General features: G+C 38.5%; 1 protein-coding gene across 1 annotated transcript in view; it reads right to left on the bottom strand.

The window, feature by feature from the left end:
• Positions 1–1,777: 1,777 nt before the first annotated feature.
• Positions 1,778–18,701, bottom strand: part of ZC3H12C (zinc finger CCCH-type containing 12C) — a 62,107-nt gene continuing 45,183 nt past the window's right edge. The window contains exons 3-6 of the mRNA XM_061202545.1: positions 12,854–12,993; positions 6,440–6,674; positions 3,933–4,039; positions 1,778–3,292 (exon numbers count right to left, since the gene is read on the bottom strand). Coding sequence (XP_061058528.1) covers positions 1,896–3,292; positions 3,933–4,039; positions 6,440–6,674; positions 12,854–12,993 — 1,879 coding nt within the window. The 3' untranslated portion in view covers positions 1,778–1,895. The remainder of the gene's footprint in view (positions 3,293–3,932; positions 4,040–6,439; positions 6,675–12,853; positions 12,994–18,701) is intronic.

Here is an 18,701-nt window from a genome sequence, read left to right as displayed (position 1 = left end):
CTACTTCACGTGACACACAGTGTCACACGAGTAGTGAAAATGTTGTCCTAGTCAAAGGTGCTTGGACGTTATTTTCAGGCAGCATTTTACCTTTATTTTAAGTTAAGTTCACGCTAGATAAGTTTTAGGAGAAAGAAAATGCCAATAAATTCATTTAATATACTTTAATATATAAAACTAAGACAGACACTTTTATTTACCTAAATTGTTTTTATTTTCTACCCTATTCTAGACCTCAATTTTACTTTAAAAATTTGTATTTAAATAAGGGATAAAATGTTGCCCAAAAGTCTAATCATAGTTACACATCTGTGTTTTAACTAGATCTACAAATCAAAATAGTTCTTATAGTTAAAAAGATACAATTTGTATCAACAGTAAAAGGTACTTTCTGGTTTTTCAGGGCTTTACTTCAAACTGTAGCAGGTAGAATAATAAGGATAACCAGGGCATCTAGGCACACTCCAGAAACAGATCGGAATGCGTCTGTTACACTAAGTAAAATTCAGAAACTGGAGGCAGCGGTCAAGTCGTGTCAGTCACACAATTGTCTGCCACTGATTGCATCATCTCTCTTCTAACCAGCGACAGAAACGAATCCACGCTCAGCAAAACCCATGACTTTGAAACCAGAAATATCCCTTACTAATACGAGAACAGACTTTAGTCTGTATCTAAAACTACACTATTTGTGGCAAGAATCTGGCCTTAATAATATAACAGGCTCCCCCAAAAAACTACCTTCAGGAAAATGGAAAATATACAGTATCTTACAAAAATTTTAAGTTACCATTTACAACTCCTGCATCACCATTTCTATAGTGCAGTATCAATAAATGTTACATATCCTCAACACAGAAAACCACCTCAGGCCAGCCTTGATAAATAGCAGGAAAGCTAAAGGGTATATTAAATATAAAAGTTGCATTGAGAATAATTAGATTCATTAAAAACAGGCAAGTACTGCAAAAGGGTTATTTTATCCAGTATTGTTGTGCCCCAAAACAAAAAGACAAACACATTAAAAAATATGGGTTAATGGAAGTCTAGGAATTCAATTCCATTTCTACTGTCCAGAAGCACATCACAGCTGGATAACGAAGCTCTAAACTGTAACAGTTGATGGCTTTTGCCTTTTTTATAAAAAAAAAAATGGAAACAATTTTTTCCATTGATTGCATCTGCTTTCCTTTAAATCGACCATATTAAATTAACAAATTACTTAACACAAAAAATCCAAACGAAAATAAAACAACGAAAAGTGCCATACTGTAAATCATTCTAATATATACTGTTACCCATTTCAACATAAACTGGTAACTTTCATTTTGTTTAAAATATAAAGTCAGTGCTGTAGTATATCTTTGTTTCTATAAATAATGATTATAGCACAAAGAAGCCCACGTTCCCCAAATAAAAATAACTTAAAAAGCTGTAAAAGATTCCAATTATGCTTGGCTTGAAAAAATAGTTTGCTAGGTCTAGTCAAATGTTCAACATTCTGAAGGTATTGTAATTGCTTGCAATTGATAGACAAACACCAAGTTAATAAAACATGAAACAAGGATAAAAAGTGCTGCATATAAACCCCTGATGCACCAAAGATTAATATCAAAGATCACAGATACATCTAATAAATCAAACTGGAAAAACTTCCAGCCAAGGATATAGCTTTAAAAAGGAAATATTAAAAAAAAGTTTGAATGTAAAGCAATCCCGTGATACTTCCACTATGTGGGGCTATACATACAGATTCCATGATACAGTATTTCACATAAATGGATACTATATAACCTCCTTGCTGAGAAGGAGATCACATGTGCTATTGTAGCAAACCTCCCTCAGCATTTGAGCTGAACAAAAAACTACTAAACACCACAAAGATGCATCATCTTTCAATAACCCAGCTGTGATTTCTCCACTAAAATGGCTGCAGCCAGCTGCTGGGCGTCTGTCATGTGAGGGTTCCTTTTCATGACAATTCTCACAAGGTCAGGCGGGAAGATGTTGCACAAGTTGATATAAATCTTTTCTCGGCTGTCTTGGTACCTGGGGGGGTCTTGCGGCACCCCGCAGTACGGGACGCGCCAGGTGGGCTCTGGCTGCTCAGGGAGGCTCTGGAAGGTGAACTGCTCGTAACACGGCTGCGTGGAGGTATCAGGCAAAGAATAAGTCTGCCGGTAGCCGTACATGTCGACCCCGTAGCTCTGCCTATCCCAGCTTCCCAGCCCTTCCTGGCGGGCGTAAGGCTTTCTTTGTCTGGAAGGAGAACTGTCGTACAGCCGAGAGTCAGAAATGCTGTCTATTCTCGTGGCCACTAAGGACCGCCCTAGGTGTGGTGCCTTCGAGTGTGCTGAACTCGGAGGAGACGGGTAATCGCCAGGACAGCTGGACCGGGCCCCCACGGCGGGGTGCTGCAGGTGCACGGCCAGATGTGGGAGAGGAGGCTTGTGATGGTACTTTGGTTCTTCGTGACTGTAACTCTGCACTCTGGTTAAGGGGTCGTGGAAATTCTGCAGGAAGGGCTGAGAATTAAGGCGGCTGTGAGGGTGCATGTGTTGACACTTCAGATTCTCTTCCAGCTGTGGGTCAGGAGAACTGACGTAGGAGCGGTCATTGTACCCCACGTACGAGTCACTGCTTCCGCAGCTCATGCTCCCTTCACTGCTGCAGTCAGAGGCGACAGAGCTTATCCTATAATCTGTGTCTAAGGAGAAACGCCTTTCAGGACTTCGTGGGCCTGAGATACTCAGATTTGAGTATGCATTCAACATGGAATAATACCCAATGTCGACAGGCGAGTCACATTTTGGATACTGTTCATAAGGCATTGGCGTTCCATGATTTTTGGTTGCCATCATCATTGGAGGATATTGTCCCTGTGGTCTTTGATCCTGAGGTGGGAAATGAACTCCAGATGGAAGGCCATTGCTTAACGATGTAGTGCTTTGGGGTTTTGCGGTAGAAGTAGCCGGTATACTAACTAAGGAAGGTACAGACCTGGTTTCCAGTTTGTTTTTGGTGGGAAGCTTTTCCTCTAGGTCTTGGTAGACTTGAGTCCTTATGCTTGGATCCGATTGCCTCTTTGGAGCACCTCGCTTGACATCGGAAGTGCTGTCGGCTTTAGTGCTGCAGGGGACACTGTTGCTTTTCACCAGTCCTCCTTCATTTGCAGTTTTGGCTGCTGTGTTTCTAGACATGGCACGCAGTTCATCAGCCACTGACCGCTGAGGCTGACTGCCCCTTTCCGGATGATAATATTTGCACTTGTGTCCATAGGTACACTTCTTTCCTGTGAAGAATAAAATCGGTTAGGCAAAGGACCATTCATTCCACCAGACCCTGGACACCCAGTGCGGCACTGCTCTTTTAACGTGAAGAAGAAACAAGGGCAGAAATGGGAGCTGTGCTCACTGCTACTCCGCTACTTGTTTCTGAGAAATGCCGCCTTTCAGTCTTCCCCCGTCGGCACTACCAAGAGCAATAAGAAAGTTGGCTGAATGAGTAACAATCACCTCCAGAATTTTGGTTAATACCCCGTGTCCTTAATTCCTACCTGCCTCTTCTCTTCCACTATGACTCTGCAATCAGGTAGGACATTCTGTTTTGCAGAACACAATGTACTGCTGTGATGTGACAAAACCAAGCTAATCTGATGTGTAGCTAGATGAAAGAACTCCAAATTTTTATCTACCTGAAAACTTACTTCATGTAGAGTTAACCAAAACCATGTTTTAATTCAGGGAAATGCATATGCGTTGAACCCAGCTAGGAAAAAATAATAATTTTTTTCACATAGACTTTTTCTTAAATTTAATTACAGTCTAAAGAACCACATACTATATGCCATCCAAAATTTATTTTTAATAGCAAAAGTTTAACAACATATTGTGTTCTAAAGGCATATATTAAATACTCGTAAAGAAAGTTACCATATGGACAAGGCTGCTTTTTGTGTTCAGGAACCATAGGTTTCTTCCTCAGAAAATTATCCAGGCTTGGGCCATGTCTGCCAAGAGGGTCATCTGGGGGCATGAACCTGTCATGGATATAATACAAAATTATACCTAAATTAGGAGGCTGAAAATTTAATTCTACAGACAGAGTGTAAAGATTATTCACCCCAAGGTATTTTTTTGAAATTTTAATCCAAGTATTTTGAATCAACATTTATAGGATAGGGACTTCCCTGGTGGCACAGTGGATAAGAATCAGCCTGCCAATGCAGGGGACACGGGTTCGAGCCCTGGTCTGGGAAGATCCCACATGCCGCGGAGCAACTAAGCCCATGTGCCACAACTACTGAGCCTGTGCTCTAGAGCCTGTGAGCCAAAACTACTGAGCCCGCGTGCCACAACTACTGAAGCCCGTGTGCCGAAAGCCCATGCTCTGCAACAAGAGAAGCCACCGCAGTGAGAAGCCTGCGCACTGCAACGAAGAGTAGCTCCCGCTTGCCGCAACTAGAGAAAGCCCGTGTGCAGCAACGAAGACCCAACGCAGCCAAAAATAAATGAATAAAAAAAAAAAAAAAAAAAATTTATAGGATAAAAAAAATCAGTACAGGAAGTTTTCTTTTCTTAATGAAAACAAAGTTAAAATGTTTCAAGCTGAACCTGTATTTGTTTTAATTCAAGTAAGTTTTGAGCCTACCATGTTCTAATTAATTCTTCCTTTTCTTAGTCTTGGGATTTTGTAAGGACTTTAGAAAATGACTACAATGACATTTTAGGAGAAGTTTTATGAACATCAATCTTGTGAAGCAATATGAGGCAGGTGGGCACCAGGAGGAGCAGCTGAGGGACAGAAGGGAGAGGTGGGAGAGAGGAACGGGAAGACTGAAACGACCCAAACACCTAGTACATGTTGGACACCCTGCACACGTCACTACATCTCATCCTCACAATATTCCCTTGAAGTGTTCGTTCCACTTTACAGATGAATACACTTTTCTAATCTAGGCTTAGATGAATTGAGTATTTTTATCTCCGTTCACATGGCATAGTCAAGATTCAATTTGTCTAATTCCACATTCATTCTCTTCCCCCTATAATAAGGTACTTCTCAGCTGAGATAGAAAAAAATCTTAAGGAAATAAACTTATTATTTTGGATTGATTGTCCAATGGAAGCAAGAATTCATGGCATGAATACTGTAACAAGGTTATGATTGCAGAGTTCGACTACTAGTTATGTCACTGTTTGAACATGAAATAAACCAAGTGTTTACCCACAAAATGTGAATAACGTTTGAACTCTTAAGGGAGTGTCAACATGCCTGAGTAATAACACTTAGCAACTATGATGTTTAATATTATTATAAGAACAATATGGCAACACGAAAAGTTTAAAAATAGAAGACAAAATCACTCAATCCTACAGTCTTAACACAATTATTTTCCAGTTATGTGTTGCATTTTAGTCATTTTCCTGTATGTACATATCACTTTACAAACACAGATGTAATTTTATGCTTTGTCTTTTTAACATAAATAGTTTTCCGTGTTTCATAACAGCTTTCATAACCATCATTCTGAATAGCTGAATAATATTCCACTAGGAGATGTATTGCAATTTAATTGTTTTCTCTATAGTACCTTTAGTTGCCTTTGAAGTCTTACAATTATAAATATACAGAAATGAACATATTTGGGCTTCCTTTTTTCCTCATTATATACTCTAAGAAATGAGATTATTGGCTTGAGAGGGTATTTTTAAGACTTCTGCTAAACGATGCCAAACTTTATTCTTAACGGCATAAGGCGTATGCAAAAATGTTTTTTAATTTTGTGAATTAAATGGGTGAAAAAATATACTCTTTGTAGATTTAGTTTGCATTTTTGATGATCAACAGGTGAGCTTTTCCCATATATTTGTAAATACAGTTGACCCTTGGACAACATGGGTTTGAACTGTGTCGGTGCACTGATCCTTGGGTACTTACTTCTCAGGAGACAATCTTGTTCATGTCACCTGTCCATTCATCAACATAATCATGACTAGTCTTATATTGCTTTAAATTTTTAAAAATCATATATTTAAAAAATCGTATATTTAAGTAAGCTCTCAATGCTCTAAGTCAGTTTCAAAAGGCAGGGTTCTAGCAGTCAGTATGTTCTACATCTGCATCCTCTGAAGATGGCCAGTCTCCCTGTGTCAGTTACTCCTGGTCACTCAGCCGCAGAAGACCTGCTCTGCTAGTCACTTATGGGGAAGGGCTAGTCACTTATGGGGAAGGGCAGCCTGCGACTCACACAGGGCCTCCCGAGGCAGGACTCTGCCGTTTTCTTACTCTCACTGAGGATTAGTGGGGACATCAGTGGTTGGAAGAAACTGTCTTAGGTCTGGTCAGTGGCAAAGAGAGAGGGCTTCTGTAGCAGCTGCCCAGGGATAGTTATATTTTCAGGGAAGCAGTGTTACTGTAAGTAAGTGGTTTTACTTACTTGTCATTGACAAATGAATACATTAATAGTCGCTCATCTATGAACTTTTTCCATTCTGGTTTCTCATTTGCCAAATCCCTGTAGTTATCATTGGATACAATTATACCATCCGACTCAAACGCCAGCTTCACGATGAACCTGTCATCATAGCACACCACTCGCCTCCCCTGCACTCTCCGGGACGGCGTGAACACCAGGATTTTCTCCTTCTCTAATTTACGTAGAACTTCTTGATCTGCAGGAATAATCAGGGTAGAATTTCAGTAATAAGTACATACAAAACACATCTCGCAACCTTCATACAAAGTGAGTGTTTATAACATGAACTGGATACCCGTAACCACTTAATTAGGGATTATGATTTACAGTTTGTAGATGTAGCAAATTTGTAACTCCAAGTAATAGTTTTTCTTCAGGATTTTCAATAAAAAAGGTTTAAAAAATAGCCAAAAAAGTGAACCTGAAAAACATGAAAAGTTTAAAACTTTAAAAGCATAAAACCTGAACGTGACTGAGCAAATTCTGATTTTCATTACATAAAGGTTTTGCTTGATAGCTGGAGCCCCCAGCTCTACACTGTGAACCAACTTCTCACACATCCCTAGCACTACGCCATCCTAATGAAGCAGTTGTGTTGGGTTCAGGTGTGAGCAACAGATTCTTTCCCCCAAATTTGTTTATTTTGTGGTGCTGTTTTTCTAACTAGTGGATGTGATGGTGGGAGAGTTTGAAAAGTAGAAGAGGTGGAGGTAGCAAAGGGAAGAGTCTTAAGATGCAGAAGTTTCAAAAAGGAAGGAGGCAGTGAAGTCAGAACTGTTGTTCTGGACGTGGCCATTCTGCATTCTGTGTCCTTTCCTGTGAAGCAGGTGCTAACAAAGGCCAGCAGTCTTGTGGGGCTGGACTGAGTGAATAAGAAATTAGAAGTGATTATATGGGGAAAACAGCCATTGATTAAATATGGACAGGTAGGGGAATGCCCATTTTCTCTTTGGTGGGCACACTCTTTCAGTACTTTCTAATTCTACTGACTTGTTAGTTGTTTAAAAAAAAAAGGTGCCAGAACTCATATTTTGATTAATGATAAAATTCTCTCCTCACCATGCCTTCTTCCTACTTTTGCTTTTCCACTCCCTGACTTCCCACCCCTGTAATTTCTGGCACAGAGTGCTGGGTATAAGCTGACAGACGTCATGATTTTTTTTTAAAAAAAGGCTCTCTTCTCCTCAATGCTTATTAACTGGAGTTACTAATTTTAAAAAAAAACTCTCTTTTCAGCGGATAATCACTACATGCCTACTCTATGGTATGTGCTGTCTAAGTGTCAATGGCCCTCAAGATGAAGAACACTTTCTCCTCAAGGAGGCCTCAGTTATTGGGCTGGACGAGCCTGTAAACTGGGAGAGCAGGGGTTGTGATCGCCACAAGAGAAGTATGAGCAGGGTGGGGGGGAAGGAAGAGTGACATGGGTCAGCTTGGCATACAGATTTCATGATGTTCCAGACAAATGAGTTCATTAAGACCAGAACTTTGGTTTAGAAAAGCAGCAGAGTAGAAGTGGAAGAAATATGAATGTCAGAGTCAGCAACTCGTGGATAAATCTCAGGTTCTGCCACTTTCTCTATCTGGCGATCGTGGTCTTATTGAACCTGCTCCGTCATGTCCTCAAATGCAGTTTGTAGGCCGTGAGGAGTCAATGAGTTATCACACGTAAAAACACCTAGTAGAGTGCCGGGCAAGCTCTCAATAAACACTGTGTCCTTCAACTTGATTTTGCCTAATAGATGCATGTAATTATTGATCTCTTTTGAAAATCACAGAAGACCAATACAAAATCAAAAGCCCAGTCTCAGCCACAGGATTTGCCATATTATAGTTATTCTGTGTGCTCCCTAACAAACATTTTGAGGGCAGGCGGCTCATTTATCTGTGTGCCCATCAGCACTCAGCACAAGGACATATTAGCACGTCAGTAGATCCTCAATAAATGTCTGTGAAAGGAATATGTAAGCTACTTAAAGATGTGTATTCTGAGGGCTTCCAGTTTATTCACTGTCCTTGTTCACGCATAATCCGTGGCCCTTTATTTGTGTTTACTTGTGCAGGATATGCCTGGGTCCTGGAAGTGACTGGAGGACTGAGGTGGTGGCCTAATAGTCATCACCATCTTGCTTAATTTGCATTTCTTTACCAGCTAAGGAGGTTAAAAGGACACTAATTAGGAAGAAAATTAGTGATAATTAATTATCACTAATTAATAGGATAAATAGTCCTAACCTAAATAAATAGTCCTAACCTAAATAAATAAATAGTCCTAACCTAAATAAATATGAATTCAGTCTAGCTGGTAAGTTAACTGAATCTCTAGTTCCTAGCACAGTACCTGATACATAGCCTCGTGCTTGCTTGTTAAATATATGTTCAATCAATGGAAGCCTGGCTAACGTGTTAGTTTGAAACTATATCTGAGAACTTTAAAATATTTCTTATCAAGTTTCCTTTTTGGTATGGTGAAAAAAGACTGGACTATCCAATTTACCAGGCATTATCTGGTTGAGGGTTTTAGTCAAAAGAATTATTACCTGGGGGAGAAAACACCTAACAACCTCTAATTACAGTGGTACACATTTTACAAAGTAAACTGCATACTGATGAGTTCCAGAGACCTGGCATGCTGGTATTTTAAAAACTAAACTCAGCCACATCTCACACTGAGTATTACCATTTTCCCTTCTTCTTGATCTCATATTCCTTTCACACTCAAGAAGCTTTCATTTACATGTTTAAATATTGTTTTTTCTTTTTCAGTTTATCTTTCCCCTGATTATTAACGTATTGTAGTTTCCTATAAAAAATTGGGAAAGTAAGAAGTAGGGAGAAAATAAGAGTTCATTAGAACATGACCCAGAGGCAATTACTGTTACTATTTTGGCGTATTTCCTTCTAATCATTTTCTGTGTATTTTTTTCCTTCTATACACATGTGTATATATGTATGTATGTATGTATATGTGCACACACACACACAATAAAAAAGGCTGCCTTTTACGTAAGAGAGCACCTCCTGAGATCATTAAAAATTCTGCCTAAATATTCTAATACTACATATTCTATCATATAGATATATACTTATTTATTGAGCCATTCTTCTAATGAATGTATGGTTTTTTTTCCATTTTTTTTTCTAACTAATATTGTACTGGATGTATTTGTGGTCAAAAATCTTTGCCTGTACCTCTGTTTATTTTCTGGGGAATTATTCCTAGAAGGGGAACTAGTAGATCCAAGTATTTACACGTTAAGATCAAACTTTTCCCGAAAGGTTGTAATGATCTACGTTTCCACATCAGTATAGGAGTAACTCCCTCCGGGCACTGAGTATTATCAGTTTTTTAATCTCTGCTAATTTGACGGGTAAAAAAATAACAGTTTTTAAAATTTTCATTTAATTACTAATGAGGTTGAACACTTTTCCCTCTTATTTGGCACTTGCATTCTTCCGTGAACTATTCCTACTATGTTACCAATTATATACTGTTTTATCAGTGTGTAGGAGCTCTTTATATGTTCAGGACATGGATTCTTTGTTTATTTGTTGTACTTTTTCTTAAGCAAATACAAAATTTTCTCATTGTTAAGAGAACGTCCCAAAATACGGAAGTTTGATCCAATTAAATCTATCTTTCCCTTCATAATTTCTTCTAAAAATTTTAATTTTAGAAAGGTCTTCCCCAGCCATTCAAAGACTATTTATAATCTCTAATGGAGATTTTTGACAATTAATTCTTCAACCATCTGCGTTATATGGTGTAAGATAAGGATCTAAATATGTATATTTTTTCCAAAGAGTTATCCAATGTCTTGGTACTGCCGACTGAATTATGCCCACCCCTCCCATGCTACAGTTTATATAGGCTAGGGTCTGATTCCATGGCTCTGGGCTCCACCATAACTTGTCTATGGATTCTTATTCTAATTTAATAAAATTTAATAATTATAGATAAAAATAAAATAATCTTCCCTTGGGGTACATGGTGGGTGGTCACTCCATTTGTTTTTATTTTTATTTTTATTGGAGTATAGTTGCTTTACAAGGTTGTGTTAGTTTCTACTGTACAACAAAGTGAATCAGCTACACATATACATATATCCCCTCTTTTTTGGATTTCCTTCCCATTTAGGTCACCACAGAGCACTGAGTAGAGTTCCCTGTGCTATACAGTAGGTTCTCATTAGTTATCTATTTTATACATAGTATCATAGTGTATATATGTCAATCCCAATCTCCCAATTCATCCCACCCCCCCCCTTCCCCCTTGGTATCCATACGTTTGTTCTCTATGTCTGTGTCTCTATTTCTGCTTTGTAAATAAGATCGTCTATACCATTGTCTCAGATTCCACATATATGCGTTAATATATGATATGTGCTTTTCTCTTTCTGACTTACTTCACTCTGTATAACAGTCTCTAGGTCCATCCCCACCTCTACAAATGATCCAATTTCGTTCCTTTATATGGCTGAGTAATATTCCATTGTACATATGTACTACATCTTTATCCATTCCTCTGTTGATGGACATTTAGGTTGTTTCTATGTCCTGGCTATTGTAAATAGTGCTGCAATGAACATTGTGGTACATGTCTCTCTTTGAATTATGGTTTTCTCAGGGTATATGCCCAGTAGTGGGATTGCTGGGTCATATGGTAGCTCTATTTTTAGTCTTTTAAGGAACTTCCATACTGTTCTCCATAGTGGCTGCATCAATTTACACTTCCACCAACACTGCAAGAGGGTTCCCTTTTCTCCACACCCTCTCCAGCAATAATTGTTTGTAGATTTTGTGACGATGGCCATTCTGACCGGTGTGAGGTGATATCTCATTGTAGTTTTGATTTGCATTTCTCTAATAATTAGTGATGTTGAGCATCTTTTCATGTGTTTGCTGGCCATCTGTATGTCTTCTTTGGAGAAATGTCTATTTAGGTCTTCTGCCCATTTTTTGATTGGGTTGTTTGCTTTTTTGATATTGAGCTGCATGAGCTGTTTGTATATTTTGGAGATTAATGCTTTGTCAGTTGCTTTGTTTGAAAATATTTTCTCCCATTCTGAGGGTTGTCTTTTCGTCTTGTTTATGGTTTCCTTTGCTGTGCAAAAATGTTTAAGTTTAATTAGGTCCCATTTGTTTATTTTTCTTTTTACTCTCATTACTGTAGGAGGTGGGTCAAAAAAGATCTTGCTGCAATTTATGTCAAAGAGTGTTCTGCCTATGTTTTCCTCTAAGAGTTTTATAGTGTCTGGCCTTACATTTAGATATTTAATCCATTTTGAGTTTATTTTTGTGTATGGTGTTAGGGAGTGTTCTAATTTCATTCTTTTACATGTAGCTGTCCAGTTTTCCCAGCACCACTCACTGAAGAGGCTGTCTTTGCTCCATTGTATATTCTCTCCTCCTTTGTCATAGATGAGGTAACCATAGGTGCATGGGTTTATCTCTGGGCTTTCTATCCTATTCCACTGATCTATATTTCTGTTCTTGTGCCAGTACCATATTGTCTTGATTACTGTAGCTCTGTAGTATAGTCTGAAGTCAGGGAGCCTGATTCCTCCAGCTCCGTTTATTTTTTTTTCCTCAAGATTGCTTTTGTTATTCTGGGTCTTTTGTGTTTCCATACAAATTGTAAAATGTTTTCTTCTAGGTCTATGAAAAATGCCGTTGGTAATTTGATAGGGATTGCATTGATGTGACAAGTGCTGTTGTTTTCTTCACACAGGTTCCTCAGTTTGTTAATGTTGGGGCAGAGAGGGGCAGGAAGGGTTGGATGCCAGTTGAGAATCACTGACTTGAGCAAAATGTTGGGCAGCAATAATTAACAGTTACAGGGGACACCTCTGCCTGAAACTCATACATTTAAAAATTACAAGATAATGCAAAATACTGATACTTTATTGGGATCGAGTCATTTCCTCTACTTGACACCAGACAGCATGCTGCCAGGATCTCACAGGTCTTTATTGATCTGCAGTCACTAGAATTTGATTACCACCTAATTTCATACAGCAGATGAGAAAACTGGGGTCCAAAGAGGGTCAGTGTGCTGCTCAAAGTGCCATGGACAGTACCTAGCAGAGTTGGAATTTGATTCTAGGCCTCTTGACTCCTAGCATGTGTCTAGAAGTCAGAATTTTTACAAAATTTGAAGTAAAATGTTTCCAAATTAAAAAAAAGAAGAACTGGCTTATGTAGCAAGAATTACTGTTTAGTTAACATAACCCAATAGTTTTTAAACTCGAAAATAACTTTAATGTCCCACCCAAGTGAATGTGGCAGTCACACAAAACTTAGTAAACAGAAGCAGACACACAGATTATTCAGCGAGACACTGGCTCAGGTACACACGGAAGCTTGCGGGCTCACCTGTGATGAGCGCGTCAGGTCGGGACTGCTCTTTCCTCCAAGCAGGAACAAAGACGGTAACATCCTTGTGGCTTCTTTCCAAAAACCAATCCACTGCTAATTTTATTCCTCGGCAGGAAAAGACTTCTTTGTTTCCATGGCTAAAAGATTATTTTAGAACACTTAAAACACAACAAAACCTAAATTTGACTCCATTAATTCAAATTTGTAAACAGATGTGATAACATAATTAAAATATTAATAAGAAATTCAAATTTAAGATAGAGTTTTATGGCTCAGAGAAACATTAAGATAACCGAGGAGTGGAAAATCTGTGAGGAACAAAAAGAAAACTGGGATGATTACTGCGTGAAGAATAAAGAAAAGTGAGTTTTCAAATGTGAGGTTGTAAAGGTTAACTAGTTAGAAAGATACAGGCTCGTTTTGATAGGAGAGGGAAAAACGGGCCTCAGCCACAGTAAGAGTAATTTCAGTCAAATGTAAAAAAGAAGTCACATAGAAAAAAAATCTGTAAAAACAGTGGAATGGAATACTTAAGAGTTTCTAAAAACTCTTCCTTTTCAAGAGTTCGTATGTGTATATTTCAATCCAGTGATTAAACAATGCACAAAATTTATCAGGTGACTAATGTAAAACAACATACACACATGCACTCAAGTGAAAAACTCAATGCTTAATCTCATACAAGAAACACTTTCCATCCTTCAGTGAAAAGACACCTGGTTTCTGTTTAACAATATTGTGTTGCACAAGGATTAATGATGACAAAAGGGCATTCAAAATTGGATTAGCAGTTTTAGTGCCTAAAAGAAAATGCCCAACTAAAAGTGTAGTCATTCAATAAATATTTATCTAGCACCAGGCTCTGCTTGTGTACTTTAACCTAATAATTCAAAGTAACACTATTCTAATGTTTTAAAAGAAACAGTCTCCTGCTTTGAATGCAATAAGTACACTTTTTTACAGTTTGAGCACTGAAGGCTCCACTCTTATCTATAATGGAGACAGACATTCTTTATTCTTGGGCTAAGGTGCACTGAATGGAATAAGGTAAGTAAATGCTCTGTTAACTTCTAGCACAAATCAAACATTAGGTATATTAATATACTGTTCTAGTGGTCCCCTGGGAAGCACTAAAACTATCTAAATATGACTACTCATGTTTGAAGGACAAAACAGAAATAGACCAACTTGCTTTATAGGTATTGAAGGCTATACATGCAAACCTCAGAAACTGTTTATGTTCCATAGACCTGTCCTAATGGTCTGGAGCAAGATTAGAGGTGAAATCAGATGCATTGAAAGTTTCAGAGAAAGGGATAAGGGAAGGGGGAGTTTGAGGCACATTTTCTTGGAAAGAAGGGATACCTGATGGCCTCAACAATGCCCCAGCAAATGACACAGAGTGATGCTAGGTTTCATGGAAAATACTGAAATTTAAGCAGTCTTCTGAAAAAATATAAAAAATGATGGCTGGGGCTTCCCTGGTGGCGCAGTGGTTAAGAATCCGCCTGCCAATGCAGGCGACACGGGTTCGAGCCCTGGTTCGGGAAGATCCCACATGCTGCGGAGCAACTAAGCCCATGCACCACAACTACTGAGCCTATGCTCTAGAGCCCGCGAGCCACATCTACTGAGCCCACATGCCACAACTACTGAAGCCCGAGAGCCCTAGAGCCCGTGCTCCACAAGAGAAGCCACTGCAATGAGAAACCTGCACACCACAACGAAGAGTAGCCCCCGCTCGCCGCGACTACAGAAAGCCCGTGCGCAGCAACGAAGACCGAACGCAGCCAAAAATAAATAAATAAAATAAATAAATTTATAAAAAATAAAAAATAAAAAAAGATGGCATTCTCTTGTGAGAATATATATACTAATTATTCCTAAATACAAAACTCAACTTGCTAAGACCCAAGTATATTTTTATTTTGCATTAATGCTTTGAGATCTAAATGTATTATGCTTTGCTAGTCATTATGACATTTGGTTTACTGAGACTTAAGAATTTAACTGCTTCTGGCTCTAAAGAGAGGACTGCATAAGCATTTTCTTCCAGGTGACTTCACTTGGTAAAGACAACCATCACATTTTACTGTAGCAAGAGAAGATTCCATCTTCTAACTAAAGAACTTTCATAAACTGTGTGTAAACAGCAAACCACTTACAAACATGGGACAAAGATTCTACAGATGCTAACCCAGGTATTATACCATGTGCGACACCGACAACAGGTTGTTCCCATTATCTGCTCTTCCCCTCTTCCCACAGCCCTGCACCCCCTTCCCACAAAACCTCCTAGGGAGAACGCAAGCAAGAGGATGAGAGGCACCACGCTGTGAATGGCAAATAGAACCATATCAACTGTCGATGGACCCACATCAATCTCTGATTTTGTTATTTGAGAAAAAATACCTCCCCGACATTTGTTTAAAAACCTGTAGTGAAGTTTTCTGTTATTTGCAGCTAAACACATCCTTAACTGCTACCTTACTCATACCATAAACCAACAGAAAACTCTATTAATATCAGAAAAAAATATATTTTAAGGCAGAAACATTACCAGGGGTAAAAAGTTATTACATAATAGTAAAAAGGGAACAATTCACAAGGAAGCTATAATAATTGTGAACTCAGTGTAAGGCAAAAGATCACGGGATGACAAGAAGAAATGAACAAATCCACAATCATACTAATTGACAGGCGAAGCAGAAAACATTTAGTAAGAATTCAGACAAGTGAATAATCGATTACAGGTGATCTAATGGACATATACAAAACCCTGAACAAAATTAAAGAGAAAACCTTTTCAAGAACACATGGAACAAGAACACACTGGCTGTGCACTAGGCCACAGAACAGATTTCAACAGACATCAAGAATCTATCATACAATGTTCTTTGACAATATGTTATTAAAGATTAGTGTTGCTATACCAGTAAACCAATTTAAAATTTTAATTTTAAAAACGACGCCATTTGTAATAGTAACAAAAACGAAACAGATCTAAAGAAGAAAAGATATCCCAAGAGCTTTATAGAGAAAATGAAAATTGAAAACCTGTTTTAAAGGGAGTAAGAGAAGACCTAAATGAAAGGAACAATATACCATTTTCATGGATGGTAAGACTCAATGTATGAAGATGGCAATTCTCAAATTAATCTGTAAGTGTACTGAAATCCCAATAAAAATCCTGAAAGGGTTTTTTTATGGAACTTGAGAAGCTGATCCTAAAATTAGTATGGAAAAATAAAAGGCCAAGGACAGTTAAGCAATTCTGAAGAACGAAAGAGGAGGAACTTCCCCACTAGCTATCAATACTTGTGCATAAAACTACAGAAATCCAATTGGTGTTTTACTGGCAAAAATTAAAAAACAGAAAAAATATAACAGACAAGTGAGCCTAAGATCTCTCTCTCTCACACATACACGTGTGTATAAATGATAAAAGTGTCATTACAGATAGATGAAAAGATGGATCATTTAACAAATGGTACTAGGGTAATTGATTATTTATATGGAAAAAATAAAATTGTATTTTTACCTCATACCATACATAAAAATAAATTGTATATAGATCAAAGATTTAAATATGAAAATACTGTAAAACTTTTTAGAAGAAATTAAAGGAGACATTCATGTCAAGATAGGGAAATTCTTCTTAAAGAAGACACAATCACATACTATCAGGGAAAAGAATGATACATTTGAGCACATAAAACTTCTTTATGAAAAAGACTCCATAAAAAAATAAAAATGCCATAGCCTGGAAGAAGGTATTTGCAATACATAGGACTGATAAAGACTAGTACTCATAATACATAAAGTACTCCTATACATTGAGAAGGGTAACCAGTTTTTTTTTTTAAGGCAATAGATATGAACAGTGAATTCTCAAGAGAGGAAACCCAAATGACCAACAAACATATGAAAAGATGCTCAACAGTGAAGAAATGCAAATTAAGCTAAAGTGAGACACCACTTCACACCCATCATACTGGAAAAAATAAAAGTCTGCAAACACCAGATGTTGTCAAGGATGTGTGAAAGTAGGAACTCATACATTACAGGTGGGAGTATAAATGGTATGACTATTCAGGAGAGCAATTTGGCAATATTTTATAAAGGTGAAGGCGTGTTTTCTCTCAAACATAGTAATTCCACATCCAGGTAGAGTAAAACCCCACAGTAACTTGAAATCAGATTTAAAGCAATCAGCAGTTGGCCCAGCCTCAGATCTCACATGGGGGCAGGCTAATGTCTTCTCCTCTATGGGTGGGACAGAAAGAAGCAGGCAAGTGGGGATGTGTAGGGTTGGTCCCTGGGTGTCCAATACTTCCCCAGCCAATCCTCTCCTGATCAGGCCAAACAAATGAATGCCAACTAGGAAATCCCTGGAATGGCTGCTGCTGTCTTGGAAGTCCCTGCTAGCTGCCAAGGCCCAGAATCATCCCTAGTAACAGTAAAAGTCTGAGCAGACAACTTACCAGGTGGCTCCAAACTGCAGGTGGGACTTACAGACTGGGAGAGGCTGGGGGAGACTGAACTTGACCTAACCTTATGAGGCGTGTTGAAGGATGTGACTAATCATATGTGCTGGTTACTATATAAGGGGCAAGGGTAGGAGGCTCTGATAAAGAATTATAAAAAGAGTAAGCCTGATTAAAAAAATTATGAAAAACAGGATGTCAGAGTGAGCACAATGTAGCTACTTGTGCAAATTAACTGTCTGTTGAGTGTTTACTAAAAGAGTACGATGATGTTTGCGAACTGTAGCTCTAATTCCATAAATAGAGAAGAAAATTCATTATAGTTCTGTAGCCACCTTACAGGCTGTATCTGCATGCATTTAGGGTTTTTATTCCTCAGTAGTAAAAACAGCTAGTTCTATATTTATGAATTGGCATGTGTCCTGTGGGCCTCCATTTCTTTGGTATTTCAACAATTTGGCAATAAGGATGGTATACCTCAAGTGAGTCCTTCTGCTGGTGAATGTGTTAGAGGCTTTGTAGCCACCATTGATTAGGTTGGAGACCCTGGATGTTTGCTAAAAAGTGTTCCTTTGACTACTTTGGCTCAGTGGGATTGGGTTCCCAGGGAAAATGCCGAACTCTCACCGCTAATTCTGAGTTCCTGCTGAGCAAAATGGGTAATAGAGGCTTGAAGGTTGCGTGTGATTCAACACTGGCTTTAATGTAGAAAAATGTAAGGAGCCTGCCAGCAGGTCTCTTTCTTAAAGGGCTTATTTTACTCTGTCATGTTGTGAATAGGCATGTTTATAAAAATCCTGCTTTGCAATGGCCAGAGGAAGGCTCATTTGAAGTAGACAAATTGGTATATTTACACAGATTTTTAGAAAAACCCTACTTAAAATAAAAGGATTATTGGTATCTCTGGATCTCAGGAAATAAATGAAAGAATGAACTGGACAGCCAGTAAGAATGAATTTAAAAAACTGAAGGAAGAGATTGAGAAACTGAAAGCACCTTTCTCTTTCTCCAGGTTCTCAACACTTCTCGGCTATTGTTCCTTCTACGCCCCTTCACCCTTCTTTGCCTTATCTGGGACCTAGAAAGAGGAGATGATGGCTTCTTGGACAGATGGTTCCCAAGGACTTCAGGATCCAGGGATAACTTCCCTTTGGAAGAGGGAGAATTGCCAGCCTTATTTGAATGTTCTGGTATGGAGTCCACCTCCAAGACTCCCCCTACAGTACTCAACATGCAAAACATAGCTAGGGAAGCAGAAATGATTAAGAGGAAGGAACAAGGAGTCTGAAAATCTGGATAAGAAAACTGTCTTAGAATGAGGGCATCAGGTGGGCAAATGGTTTCCCTGATAACTTGGA

Source organism: Eubalaena glacialis, chromosome 10, assembly GCF_028564815.1.
Source record: "Eubalaena glacialis isolate mEubGla1 chromosome 10, mEubGla1.1.hap2.+ XY, whole genome shotgun sequence".
NCBI lineage: Eukaryota > Metazoa > Chordata > Mammalia > Artiodactyla > Balaenidae > Eubalaena > Eubalaena glacialis.
This window is presented reverse-complemented; position numbering and strand designations above follow the sequence as displayed.